Here is a 14,354-nt window from a genome sequence, read left to right on the forward strand (position 1 = left end):
AAGACAGCATTGATAATGGCAAGTGATAGATTGAGAGAAAATATTCAAAATACCATTAATACCTAAGAACCTCTACTGGGATATGTAAAGAACCAAAAACCTCAGTAATAAAGACATTTCAATACTTCACAAAGGAAGACATACAAATGGCTATTATAAGCACTTGAAAAATCGCTCAGCTTTATTGGCTGTTAGGGAGATGCTAGTAAATCTACAATGAGATACCATCGCATGCCCACAAGAATAGCTAAAATTAAAGAGGGACAAAAGCAAATACTGGAATGTGCTTTAGTTTTCTGGGCCGCGCTAACAAAATACCACAGACTGGGAGGCATTGCCTCTGGGATTCAGGGTGGGGACTGACTGGGGTTGCAGGACCTGTGGGAACTTTCGGGGTGATGAAAACGTCCTGTGTGCTGATGGGATGAGGGCCCTTCAGGCATGCACATCCACAAAGCTCCTCGGCCACACACTTCCGGGCAGGACAAAGTACTTTTGAAGCCTGGCAAGAGGTCAGCAGCTTCAGAGGAGATGACCCAGAGACATCTATTTGTGGGCGGGACTGGAGAACAGAGTTCCCAGCGAGCCAGATTTTCCTGTGTTCCTCCCTTGAGCACCAGTTATGAACCACGTGCCTTCAAGCCCTGGGAAGACCATCCACCTGGCCAGAGGCCGCCGTTCAAAACAGACCCACGGGACGCAGCTTGCTGCCCGGCTCCCTGTGCCAACTGAGGACCTGGGCTGAGTGGGGTGGGACTTCCTGTTTCTGCTCATTTGTGGTGCCCACTGATGGGAAGTGACATGACGGCCCCACACTGTCACCATGTGGTGGTGCTGGTGGAGGCAAGGCGGTTCCCCCCTGTTGACATGACTGGATTGAAGCTGGAGTTCAAGCAACATAGGCTCCTCTGCGGCTCCCGGCAGCCTCAGCTGGGGCTCCATGAGTTTGCCTCCCGAAGCCAGGTGTGGGCAGCATGGAGTCCCGCCGCCCCTCCCCTGAGAAGGTGGAGCAGTCTCGTCTCCCTGTTCTCCTACCTCCAGTGGCAGGATGGCAGCGCAGAGTGGCTGTGTGTGCCCACGTGACCCCACTCAGCTTCCTTCCTCAGAGCTGTCACAGTCAGCTTAGGACGCACAGCTGGGCCTTCCCTCTGGAATGGGGCAAACGCACACTAGGTGACTTTTTGGGAGAGCTCGGGTTCGTTTCTCCGATTTTGGGCTCAATTTTCTGTTCTAAATGCATAGATTTCAATCATATTAGAGTGGACAGTCTCTCATAGACATGGAAAATAGCGTGAGTGTCTCAATCACTGTGTTTAAGGCAGCAGATTGCCTTTATGCTTTTAAAAAAAAGTTTTCACTTTTTCCTCAATCGCAGTTTTTGTCAAGACAGAATATATGTGTGTGTGACTGAGTTCATACCAGCCCAAGTTTTTACCCCAGAGCTCAGCAAAAACCTGTCACCGAAGCCTGGAGCCCTTTGCTTCTGACCCCTGCGCTTCTCGGGCGGAGCAGACAATGGATTTTCCACACGGGCCTTGGGAGCTGGAGCTGTCCTTGATTATGTCACACTGTCCCAGGCTGATGAACTGTGTGTGCTGAGGGTTTAGAGCTCTCAATTGCTAAAATTCTGGGAATTGAGCCAGTGCCCTGGTTGCTGGGAATTGTCAGACCTGGATAGTACCATGCGGTTTTAGTTTGACCCCCACCCCCACCCCAAGAATTGAGACACCGAAGCCCACTCTCTTCTGCACCTCCCTCTTCCCAGCTCTCCGCCCTCTGCCTGGCCTCTGTCTGGGGCATGTGCACAGGGCCGTCGGCTTTGGCAGCAGCACATGTGCAGGGCTCTTTGCTGCCATCTCTCTCCTCCTGCAGGAACCTGCTTTGGTGTAAGCATTGCCTTTCAGAGAACGTGCAAACCTGAACAATGAATGGCAAGTGAAAAAATACTTTTGGTGTCCAAACGCTCTCCAGAGTCGTGGGAATAAGGACAGAAGGTGTGGGGAACCTGATTGCTGACGAATTCCACTTCTGGGGATGCGCCTCCTCGCACAGCTGCTCCTGCTTGCACTCAGTGTGCCAGCGTGGCTTTTGTTTCCTGAGTCTTGTTCCACATTCCTCCCGATAGCACATCATTTTTATTATTGCTTGAAGATCTTTTAGGAGTTAAATACTTAGTACCCTCAACTCTTATGTTGCAAAATCACAGCTAAAATTAGCAGGTTTGTTTTTATTTTTTAAAACATGTTTGTATTGATTTCAGAGAGGAAGGAAGAGGGAGAGAGCTAGAAACATCAATGATGAGAGAATCATTGATCGGCTACCTCCTGCACACCCCACACTGGGGATGGAGTCCGCAACCCTGGCATTTGCCTTGGCCGGTAATCAAACCTTGACCTCCTGGTTCATAGGTCGACACTCAACCACTGAGCCATACTAGCCGGACTAAAATTAGCAGTTTTCATTCAAGTTGCGTATTTGCTGTGCTGGAGCAGGCCATTTTTATATGGTGGAAGTGGAGGGGTGCAACCATCTACATAAGTAATATTGAAACCTGCAGAAAATTTCTGTAAGAGTTTATTTGAGCCTAGCTGATGACCTATGCCAGAGAGCAAGATCTCAGATGCTCTGGACAGTTCCACAGTTCCTGTGTGCATCTGAAATCCGGGAAGGTGGGATGAGGGTGGGAGGTGGGATTGAATTACAGGACAGTTAAAGGGATTATATGCTGTTTACTTCCAAGGTGTGTTAACCTAGAAACACAGAAACAATGGGCAGGGCTTGCTTAAGTCAGAGACAGACCCGTCACTAAAAAGTTATATGTCTGGGACTTGACTGCCCACTGTGATTTGCTCAGTTAAGAATTTATGATCAGATCACCTTGAGTGTTTACTTTCCATGGAACCCCTTTATCGTCCACACGGTATGAAAGGAGGAACAAAGGGTCAGGACCTGGTGAATTGGGGCATGAACAAGAGCCTCGGACGCCTCTCAGAAGCTGACGTGAGGATTAGCGTTCCTGTCTATACATTTCGGTGACCCCCGAATAACCTACAGCTGCGGAAAGCAGTGACAAGATGCTGGTGCACTTTCCATGTGGCTTCAAGTCCTTAGTCATTTATCAGCAGGGGCTTGACTGCTAAACACCTGCGCTGCTTGCGGCTCTGTGCTCACACCTGGCTGCAGCGCCCACAGGGGGGCCTCCTGAAGCTCCTTGTGTGCAGACTGTCCTACTGTCTTGTTAACACAGAGGGGAAAAGCCATATCTGAAATGCAGAAAGCACAGGCCCAGAGGGCCCATAGCTTTCAGGTCAGAATTCAGCAGAGCCGGGAGCCACAGATGGAAGGGCACAGTGAGAAAACACTCTCCTCAAATAACTGGTAATTGCGTCCGAGATCCTGCCATAAAGAGTCACCTGGGATATTATGAAAGCTTTGGGCCAATAAATTCAACGATTTAGATGAAATGGACAAATGTAGCTTACTAAAATGGAGACAAAAGGAAACAGGAAATCTAAGTGGCTCCATACCTGTGAAATAAATTGAATTTGTAATCAAAAACCATTCCAGAAAGAAAAGTGCAAGCCCAGATGGCTTCACCAGTGGAATCTATCAAATGCGTTAGGAGGAGACAATGGCAATCGTACACGCAAACTCTTTTGGAAAATAGCAGAGGAGGGAACACTTCCCAAATCGTTTTACGTGACCGGCAGAGCAGTGATACCAAAAGCTGACGAGGACATCAGCCAAAGGAAAGTAGAGGCTGCTGTCCCTCGTGAGCAAAGGCATAGACACCCTCTGCAAAACACCAGCAAATCAAACCCGGCAATGTAAAAAGGCATGCTCTCTCTCAGGAGTGTGAGGCGGTTTTAACATTTGAAAGCCAATTAATGCAATTCACTATAGTAACAGAATATAGATGAAGTATTTTATCATCTCAAATGCAAAAAAAAAAAAAAAGCACAGGATACAATTCAGCACCCACTCATGACAGAACTTCCTCAGCCTGACAAAGGCCTCTGTGACGCCTCAGCTCACACGGCTCTTCATGGTGAGGAGGAAGCTTTCACGTGCGGTTAGAAACCAGGCCCGGATGTCTGTTCCTCATTCTGCTCTTCAACACTCTCCTGGAAGTCTTAGTGCAATCAGAAAAGAAAAAGAAATAAAACTGTTATTCATGGATATGATCGTGTATGTGGAATATCCAGGGGAATCTAAAAAGCAGTTACTAAAATGAATACACGAATTTCACAAGGTTGCAGGATAAAGGTCAATGAGAAGGTAACTGTTCTGTACTATTAAGAAATCATTAGAAAATAAAACAGAACACAAAAACAACTGAGAATACTGTCTACGGTTGCATCAACAGCCCCCAAATACCCACATAATAAATCTGATTAAGGAGGCCCAAGATGTGTACACTAAAACTGCACAACATTGCTGACAGGAATTTAAAAGACCTACATAAATGAAGCGATGTGCCATAACAACAGAGAAGACTCACTGTTGTTAAGATATCTGTTTTACCCAAATTTATATGTAGATTCAAGGCAATTTCTATCAAACACCCAGGGGGCCTTTTTGGAGAAATCGACATGCCAGTTCTAAAATTTACATGGAAATACAGAGGATCTTGAGAAAGAAGAACAAAGCTGGAGGACTTATACTTCCTGATTTTATAGCTTAATTTAAGACTGAAGTATTTGGCATTGATCTAAACTAAAAACAAACAAACAAGATCAGAAGAGAATAGTCCAGAAACAGATCCAATCTCTATTGTCGATTGATATTAAAGTATCAAATCCATGGGTAAAGAAAAGACATTTTTTAATAAATAGTGTTAAAATCATTGGCTATCTGTATAAAAAATAAAATGAGCTTTGACTACAATTTCATTTATACTAAACTCTAATTTGAAAGACATCATGTACCTAAATGTAAAAGCAAAACCTTAAAGTTCATAAGAGAAATCATGAAAAGTATCTTTCAGAAACACAGTCACAAAGATATAGTCAATTGATTTTCAATCAAAACACTAAGTCAAAACAGTGGGGCAAGGAAAGTGTTTTGTTTTGCTTTGTTTTTATAAACATGAACGCCAAAATCATAATGTTTTCAAAGATAACATAGTTACTTTGAGGTTGACAAAATTTATTGGACAGGGCACAAAAAAGCACTAAGCATTAAAGAAAAAAATATCGATATTAAAATTTTCCATAATCAAAAGACACCATTAAGAAAATGAATAGGCAAACCAGAAACTGGAAAAGTATTAGCAGTGCATAGGTCTAACCAAAAACATACAAATCTCAATAACAGGACATAGGACCTGAACATACTTCACTAATGAAGATATAAAAAAGGAGACAAGTGCATGAAAAGCTTGGAGACAGCACTTAACCCCCGAGGGGGTCATATCTGAAATGCTGTCAGCACCCCATGCTGGTGAGGTGCAGGCGACTGGAATTCCTAGTGGGTTTCATCGCTATTGGGGTAAAAGATGGCATCTTGAAGAACAGTTGGCAGTGTCCTCCAAGGTAACACTGTGCCTGCTCTGGGAGCCAGTCTTCCATTGCGGGACATTTGCCTGAGAGAAACGAAGACGGATGTCCAAACAGAGGCCACACACAGCCACTACAGCCTCATTCATAACTGCCAGGCCTGGGGAACGAGCACACGTCCACCAGCAGTGTGGATACACTGTGATGCAGTCACACTAGGGACGACCGACACTCAGCTGCAGAAGGGAATCAAGTCCTGATGCAGCAACACATAGATGAACCCAAAGCATGTGCAGCATGACCCGCCCGAACCCAGAGCCAGAGCACTGACGCCTCAGTCGGCCTGGGAGATCCCAGCGCCAGGCAGAGCAGGGCCTGGCTGCACAGCTTCCTGCTGAGTGGGGCGTGGAATTGCGTGGAAAGGAGTCCCAGGGAATGTTGTATCCTGTTTGAGGTACTAGGTATCTGATTACACACAGTTCCATGAACACATTGAACTGAACACTTAAAGGTTAGTTTGTATTCTTTCATGTAAATTGGAGGTCAACCCTCAGACTTAATCGTGAGTTTGCTTTTCACATATAATGATCACTAGTGAGATGAGCCCCGTAAACTCTGCACATCTTGGGGATAATGCGGGAGCTACCATTGCTAACGTTGGGAGAGCCTTGCGGTCACCCCAGCCCTTGGGCACCTCAGCACCAAACAGAGGGCAGCTGTGCAGACCGCTGACTTCTCTTCACGGGAGCAGTGTTTGGAGTGCAATCAGGAGTCAGCCCTGATGCCTGCTGACAACGTGGCAGTGAGTGCACGCTCATCCGTGTCTGCTTCGGGCATCGCTGCTTGCTGCTGCGGAGTCCAAGCCACGCCTGGCCATCGGCTCCGCGGCTCCCACCCTGAGGTTCACACATCTGTCTGATGAAAAGGATGTTCTCGGGCTGAGATGAGGCTTCAACCAGGAAGTTCAGCGATTTTGCACTTGGATCTCTGCTCTTACCGTGGAGGCCCGGGGACTCAGAGTGATGGCTAGCTTGCCTCGTGTGTGCACGGCCCAGAGGCGCCCCAGCCCCCGGAGGCACTGAGAGGTTAGTGAAGAGAAGCAAGGAGCTAAGTCGCTAAAGGAAAATGAGAGTTTGGAGTCAGGAGCTCTTTCTGGGAATTATGTTGCCTCCGGTGAAATTGTATTACATGTAATGAAATAAATGTCGGAATGCAGCATGCCCCATGAAGACCCAATCAACGGACGTCATTGTCATTTCCTTGGCCAGCCAGCCCTGTCCTGGGATCCCCTCTCCCCGAGGAGAGCAATTACCCCAATTGGTTTTATTGCATTAGTGCGGGCAGAGCCGAAGAAAGGGGCTTTCTTCCCTCCTGCAGGAGCTCCCGGGAGGCCAGACCCCGGACTCCAGCCTGGGGGCAGCGTGGGTATTTCTGGTAAAAAATGTCTGCAATGGTCTGGCCTATGGCCCCCAGCTACAGCCCCCGACCCCCAACTCACACAGGCTCCCAGGCTCCTCAGCACCCTCTTTGTGCCTCTATTTCCAGCCACTTGCCTTGGAACCACCCTCAGCAGGAAGACAGCCATTCCCGGTGGTCTAGAGAGTAACCGGGTCCTAACTGCCTCCAGGACGTGTGACAGTCCTTCCACCCACTCCACCAGCCCCACTTCCAGGTCTGTTGCAGGCAGGAGCCCCACGGCAGTTCTCAGAGGACCTCCTGTCTGGGAGAGGGCAGATCGCACTGCACAGCCAACGGCTGTCGTGGCCTCTCTTCCTCAGCACAGTTCAGCCAAGCCACATCCCATAACTGACTGGAACTGACTATGCGCAGTGCTCCGCTTGAGGCTTTAAATGTTGCATTTCTATTTCATTGTACCTTGGGGTCAGAAAGGTATCAACACATAAGACTGACGCTGGAGAGTAAAAAATGGGGCCAAGTGGCAACTCTGAGTTTAATGGGACCCTTCAGATGGGAAGTAAATCTTAAATGCAGCCGTCACCACATGCTCTCTCTGCTCACAGAGCACATGGGGTGCCCCCACCTACTGAAGGTACACATGGGATCTTGTGGGCCCACCTCAGCTCCCACAGGAGAGAAGCGGCATGCTACTTAGGTCAGGGCAGACCCAGGCTTCCCAGGCCCCCACCGGCCCAACTCCCAGTCACCCGTGAGTGGTGCCCCAGACACCATGCCTGCTTGTGGGAGCAATGGTCTGTCCTCCTCACCCCCTCACCCCCCAACACACACCCACACTGTGAACCACTGTCAGTGCTCAGGACTCCAGGGTCCTCGCAGATTCTCCTTTGTGGGAAAGAAGCTGGCAGACCCTGACGATGAGAGAACGGGTGTATGTCAAAGCAAGACACTGCAGACAGAGCTCTCCAGGGTGGTACAGGTGCCCTGATGGAAGGGGGCACCTGTCTCCCTTTCCGCCCCCCCCCCCGGGGGGCCAGTGTGCAGGACTTGTGCAGCTTCACAGAAATGGGTGCTCTGTGGTGTGGGGCCTCGGACCCGCCCATTCCCAAAGGGGAGTTTTGAAGGTGCATGTGCTCAGCCCCCTGTGCTTCAGAGAGGAGCCCATCTGCATCCCACAGGCCCCTGCCTTTGTGCTCCTCCTCCCACCATCGCCGGGAAGGCCCGGGGCTTTCTCAGTGGCTGCGAATGTCCCAGCATCGGAGCAGGGGTCGTATGGGCAGCTGTGGGTCACTCCCCTCTCTCTGGGTCTGCCTTGTGAGTGGCCTATCTGCCGTTTTCTGTGGAGGTTTTTTTTTTTTTTTTTCCTTCAGAATTAATTTTGGCCTGAAAACGTCTCAAAGAAGGCTTTGTTCCTTTGACACTTACTCTGGGAGAAAAAAAATCTGTGGAAAATCTGACATCTGCATTGTAGGGAGAAATCAGTAGATGGGGAGGAATATAATTATCTTCCGCTCCTGAAAGAATGTCTCAGATTTTTAAGTGTCTCATATCAGCTTAGAGTTTGAATGACATTTTAATTATTTTGTTTTTTTTCTTCTTCGCCGGTTTGAATCTCCAAAGATTCACCCTCGGGTTCTGAAAGGATGCGGGGAGCCTCGTGTGCCCGCACGGCTGAGGTTTTCCACGGAACGAGGGGTGCATCCGAAGCCAGCAGTCCTCCCACAGGCAGACAGCCCACTCAGACCTGGGTCGCCTGTTTTCACACGACATAACTGTGTATGGTGAAATTCAAACGAGTTGTCCCTCTAGCACTTTGTGATCTAAGCAAACCCAGTTTCCAGAAAGATGTGCCTCCACTTTCCAAAGCGATGCACTCCAAAGCTTTTATCCTTGGGGCGCAGCTCCCCGAAGGTGCGAGCTCGGTGGCGCTGGGAGCAGCTGGGAGTGGCCGGTGGCTGCGGGCCGGGCGGCTTCTGCCCCACCGAGGAATGCAGTCCCAGCGAGGTGGCTGCGGAAGCAGAAGTGGCTCCTCCAGAACCAGCTTCAGAATAGCCTCTGGGTCTCAGTGGAGCCGGCAACGTTAGGACTGCAGTCCCTTTGGGGTGTATTGTAAACCGCTGTTAGGTGCACCCGTGTTTCTCAGTCCAGCCCGCACGCACCGCATAGCTCTGCCATCCAGGTTCACTGTAGAAGCCGTGTGGCCGCCACACGTCACTCCACATTCTCCTCCTCAGGGTGTTGCTGAGTTTGTGCCGCCCACCAGGGGTCCAGGCCAGAGGTCTTGGCTGCTCCCCATCCCACACCTGCTCCAACCCCTTGGCCCATCCTGAGGCTCCACATGTCTGGAACTGGACACATCCCACTTCCGGAACAGTCATTGTGCCTTGCTGGCTGCATGGCCACCAGAGCAGCCATCAGCTCACACCCTTGTATGTGGCTCAGGGCCCTCAGCCTCCCCAAAGTCTCCCAGGCACAAACGTTAGTTTCATGTGTCAACCAGCTTTAGCCATCACCCTAGTTATTCAATCAAACCCTAATCTCATGGTTGCAGCAAGTGTTTCACAGACGTCATTAAAATTCATGATCAGCCCAACCAGTGCGGCTCAATGGTTGAGCACTGACCTATGAGTGGTTGAGGTCACAGTTGGATTCCCCGTCAGGGCACAAGCCCGGGTTGTGGGCTTGATCCCCAGTAAGGGGTATGCAGGAGGCAGCCGATCAATGAGTCTCATCGTTGATGCTTCTCTCTCTCCCTCTCCCTTCCTCTCTGAAATCAATAAAAAAAAAATATATTTTTTTTAAGTTCATGATCAGTCTGACTGGTGTGGCTCAGTGATTGAGCATCAACCTATGAGCTTGAAAGTCATGGTTCGATTCCCAGTCAGGCACATGCCTGGGTTGCAGTCTCGATTCCTGGGGGGGGCGGGGGGGGGGGAGTGTAGAAGGCAGCCAATCAGTGATTCTCTCTCATCATTTGTGTTTCTATCTACCCTCTCCCTTCCTCTCTGAAATCAATATTTATTTATTTAATTTTTTTAGAAAGTTCATGATCATTTGACTTTAATGAGAAATACTATCCCGGGCAATCTGGACGGGTGCATGGTGGGTGGTGGATGGGTGGGTGGGTGCATGGCTGTTTGGATGAAACTCAGGTAATCACAACTGCAGAAACCACCGACACAAGAGAAAACCGAGCTGCATTGGGGTTGTTTCTTTATCGGTGCAGTTTCTTTTTCCCCTCTAATCCGACTGTTATGTAAGAGACAGAAATTGGAACTGAGTCTCTGCATCTCAAGCAGAGTTTTTATTCCTGGTGGGGACCAGTTGGTTTCTGGCTTAGGAAGGAATCATGCGGAGAGAAAGGGGGCTGTCGGGGTGGGGCTGCATCTGACAGGCACGTGAGCAGACTGTCCTCCCTGTGACTGCAGACCAGCCACGACGTGGACTCTGCATGACAGGGGTCCTCAAACTTTTTAAAGTGGGGGCCAGATCACGGTCCCTTAGAGAGCTGGAGGGCCGGACTATATGAACTACTAATTCCTACTGTAACACCTCGGCTGCGCTCACTGCCCAAAAAACCTGGCGGGCCAGATCAGACTCGGGCCGTAGTTTGAAGACCCCTGCTGCATGACGTCCTGGCAGCTGCGCAGGGTTGCGGGGCAGCCAGCTGTGCTGGGGCAGCTGGCCAGCTCCCGGAAACTCGTCCACAGGCTGGTCAGCAGAGTCCCCTCTCCCTGCAGCCACTTTCCCAGGGGACCGGGCAGCAAAGCAGCTCCCTGGCCCTAACTGGTTTGGCTCAGTGGATGGAGAGTCGGCCTGCAGACTGAAGGGTCTCAGGTTCAGTTCTGGCCAAGAGCATGTACCTTGGCTGCAGGCACATCCCCAGTAGGGAGTATGCAGGAGGCAGCTGATCAATGTTTCTAACTCTCTATCCCTCTCCCTTCCTCTCTGTAAAAAATCAATAAAATACATTTAAGAAAAAGAAGCAGCAGCAGCTCCCTGGAGGCACTCTCAGGCCTGCACACGGGCAGGGTCCTGAGTGCCTTGAAACAGAGGTGACCATTTAGGAGGTGGATGGAGATTCCGTCCAGCCCACCTGAGCTCTGCATGGCGTGTCATTGTAGCTTTGACATCCTCCTTGGCATCTGTAGAAGTATCAGTAAGGTTACGTGAATACGTAGCTTTGCAAATTCGTCCAGTTTTAAAGCCTCAGGGTTGTATTACTGAGTTTTAAAGAGCGGAGAAGGAAGCGGTTCTAACAAGGAAGCGGTGTTTCTTTTTCCCCGGAGCAGTTGCTGACTTTTCGTCATTGCAGCCTTTGTGAAACTTCCTTTAAGTCTCCCCCCACCTCACTTCAGGTGTACCCCCAAATGTGCTGCTCCCTCACGTTCCTTTCAGCGCAGGCTCTTCCCCGGCAGAGACTCCCCGTCCCAAGGGCTCCTTGCCGTTCTGGGGAGGCGGCCTGTTCACGCTGCTCTTTCTCCTTCTTGCCTTGGCAGGGCCTGATCAAGATCCGGGGGGACCAGTGCTGGCGAGACCTCACCTGCATGGACTTCCACTACGAGGTGAGAGCCGTGACCGTGAGGGGAGGACGCAGACTCCAGCTCCGGTGGGAGCCCTTCCTGCTCCCTCCCTTGGGAGGCAGAGTGTCCCGCTTGCTGGGGCTGGCAGAGTGGTTGTGGGTCTGGTTCATTCTGGTTTGGGGCAGCGAGTCCCTCTGCTGCTGTCCACAGCCCTGCCCAGGCCCTGGGTGTCAGGCTGGGCTCCCTCCCTCCTAGAGGCTGAGCTGGCCCTTCCGGCCCTATACTGAGCTCCCAGCCTCCGTGGATGTGGGTACAGGGGTGTCCCCGCTCCCCCGGGGGCAGGCTCCAGTCCTACTGTCTGTTATTCAGACCACCCAAACCCCCTCTCTACCTTGGCCCAGGGCTTTGGGCATAGTCCCGACCCCAGGACCAGGCGCTGGCCAGAGCCCCTCCAGACATCCCTGCTGACTGCTCGCCTGTTCAGTGGGGGGCTGGGATCACCTTTCCTTATGAATTAATTCGAGGGCATTTGGCATTGAAGTGTCCTTCGTCGACTCAGTAATGTTGGCTCATTCGCACACATGGTGCATGCCTGTCAGGCGCCCGTTCTCACGTTGGGCTCGTGTTGCTTTTATTGGCGGTGAAAGCTCTGACATGCCTAGAGCACCGCCGTCAGACAGAATGCTGCCGCCCTGTTCCCTGCTCCTTGCTTAGGGCTCAAATACAGGAGAGCGGTTTTACCTGCTCTTCTTCTAAAAGGCGGCTTGTAGCCATCTTATGTCTTCTGTGGCTCTCAGTCCCAAGTGTGTTCAGTCCTGGATGTCACCTCTGAGTCCTGGGGTGCCGCCCCCTCACTGCTGTGCCCGTGTGTGTTGCGGGGCTGTGTTAGTGATTAAGCAGCCCGGGCTGGGTCATTCTCTGTGCCCTGCATTTAAGAAGCCGGGCTTTGTCTTCAGGGTCTGGATATCAGCCCACATCCCACCTAACGTGCCTCAGAATGTCCTCCCCTCCTGCTCGAAGGACCCATGCGGCCCACCCTCGGTCCTAGAGCTGACCTTTCCAAAAGTGCCAGCAATGAAATGCTTCCGGCTTGGCAGGAGGGAGCATGGAACCCCATGGACTGGGCCACGAGACTTCTGCTCTGTCCTGGACCTGTCCACAGGCCCCTCAGCCACCTTGTCAACACTGGCCTGCTGTGTGGAGACTGTGTGTCCCCACAGAGGGCCTCGGGGCACGGTAAACAGGCAGCGCCTGTCAGTCCGCTGGATGCGAATGCCCGTGCTCGCTGTGCGTGCAACTCTGTGCCAGGATGGCGGCAGCTCTAGGGCTCCTGTGTTAGGACAGTGGAAGGAGCTGTGGCGAGTGGAGGGCAGGGATGGTGAGCGTCCCTACAAGGGCATGGCGTTGGCACACACCAGGGCCTGCCTGAGATTGGGGCAGGCAGCGGGAATGTGACTTGTGAACTAAGTCCTGGGACAGGCTGCCAGCAGGCTATGGCTCTGGTGCGGGGGAGGCCGGGGCCACTTGGAATCGACGTTCTAGGAAAGGCTGAGTTGAGGCTCATCAGCAATCAGGAATGTGATGGCCAGCGATCCCCCGGGACCCAGGGCTGAGCAGAGCAGTGCTCGGAGGCCCTGGGAGCTCAGTGCTGCCCTCACGAGGAATCGGGCCCATGGCATCCAAGGCGGCCCTCTGGAGGAGCTGAACCCACCGCTCTCTGCAGCTGCAGAGCCTTTCCTCAGCAAAGCCTGTTTCAACGCCCGCTTTGTAAGGTGGATTGGAGTGAGGACACGGACTGATGTCTCCTTAGGAGCCAGGCCATGCTGTGTGCTGACTGCAGACCATTCGATTCATCCCTTTGAATTATCTGTGCCCCTGGGACAAGGATGGTGGGCCACGTGGCCTGTCCTCTGTGACCTGGACTCCTCCAGTCCCTGGCCAGGGGCAGCAGGGCCCCGGGTAATGGAGAGAGTGCCTCACTCACTGCCATGGCTCCACTGGCAGAGGCCTCACAGAGGGACCCTCTTGGGGAGTCTGCCAAGCCAGTGGGGGTCAGGAGCAGCCTGGACAACAGGGAGGGGCTCCCAGTATGACAAGAGCTCAGGCTTCTCTCCCCTCTCACCATTATTTCTATTCCACCTTGAACTTGGCTGTTTGCATGGGGCTACCACAGCGAGGCCTGGTGAAGGTCTAGGAATCAGGAGGGCACAGAGCTGAGCCCTGGCATGTGAATTCCCCCCAGCATCCCTACCCTGCGATGGAGTGGACACTGAGCTCCGCTCCCCCGGACCCGGCCAGTGAGTGGAGGGCTGGTGGGCTGCCCTCCTGCCTCTTGGGCAGAGCTCAGCTCCTCATAACGGGATTTCTGTGTGAGGCGCGAGGTCCTTGTGCTGTTTTCTACTAGTATACCCTCACCAGCTGGACCAGGCGTCAGGGTCAGGGATACGCCATCTCTGCCCCTTGTGTCTAGAGACTTAGAGCACTTGGCAGGAGCCTGGTCACATTGCACCCGATGTCTTTCAGCAGCACAGGGAGCGAGATAAACAGTATTGCCGTCCGATTCAGTGCTCAGGTCCAGGAACCTGCACACTGTTGGGCAGGACAGACCCTCGCCTGCCATGCAGCTTTGGCCCAGATGCCTACTCAGCCCCTTGTCTTCCATCTACTGGTAACGAAGAGGTGGTTGTTGGTGAGTTCAGCCAGTCCGATCGCAAGCAGCACAGGGCAAACGTCTTCAAGCGCAAACCGTCAGTCACAGCGAGGGAAAAGGCCGGCAGGCCCCATGCGATGCTGCACCACTGAGTGCCGTGCCTGCAGATCTGGCGATGGCGATGGCCATGCCTGCACTCACACAAAGCCAGTGTCCCTGCGCACATCCAGGGCAGAACAGTGTTCTGAAAGCCTCCATCCACAAACG

The 14,354-nt window shown here is 51.8% G+C and overlaps 1 protein-coding gene across 3 annotated transcripts in view; it reads left to right on the forward strand.

Annotated features, from left to right (window-relative positions):
* The window catches only part of LMF1 (lipase maturation factor 1), a 115,606-nt gene that overhangs the window by 57,612 nt on the left and 43,640 nt on the right, over positions 1 to 14,354 (forward strand). For 2 of the 3 annotated variants that reach the window (XM_084881219.1, XM_084881217.1), the window contains exon 5: positions 11,414 to 11,479. In XM_084881219.1, coding sequence (XP_084737345.1) covers positions 11,414 to 11,479 — 66 coding nt within the window. Of the gene's footprint in view, positions 1 to 11,349; positions 11,480 to 14,354 lie in introns of all 3 variants that reach the window. The other variant, XM_084881218.1, reaches the window with a different exon arrangement.

Source organism: Pipistrellus hanaki, assembly GCF_964339955.1.
Source record: "Pipistrellus hanaki genome assembly, chromosome: 4".
Lineage (NCBI taxonomy): Eukaryota > Metazoa > Chordata > Mammalia > Chiroptera > Vespertilionidae > Pipistrellus > Pipistrellus hanaki.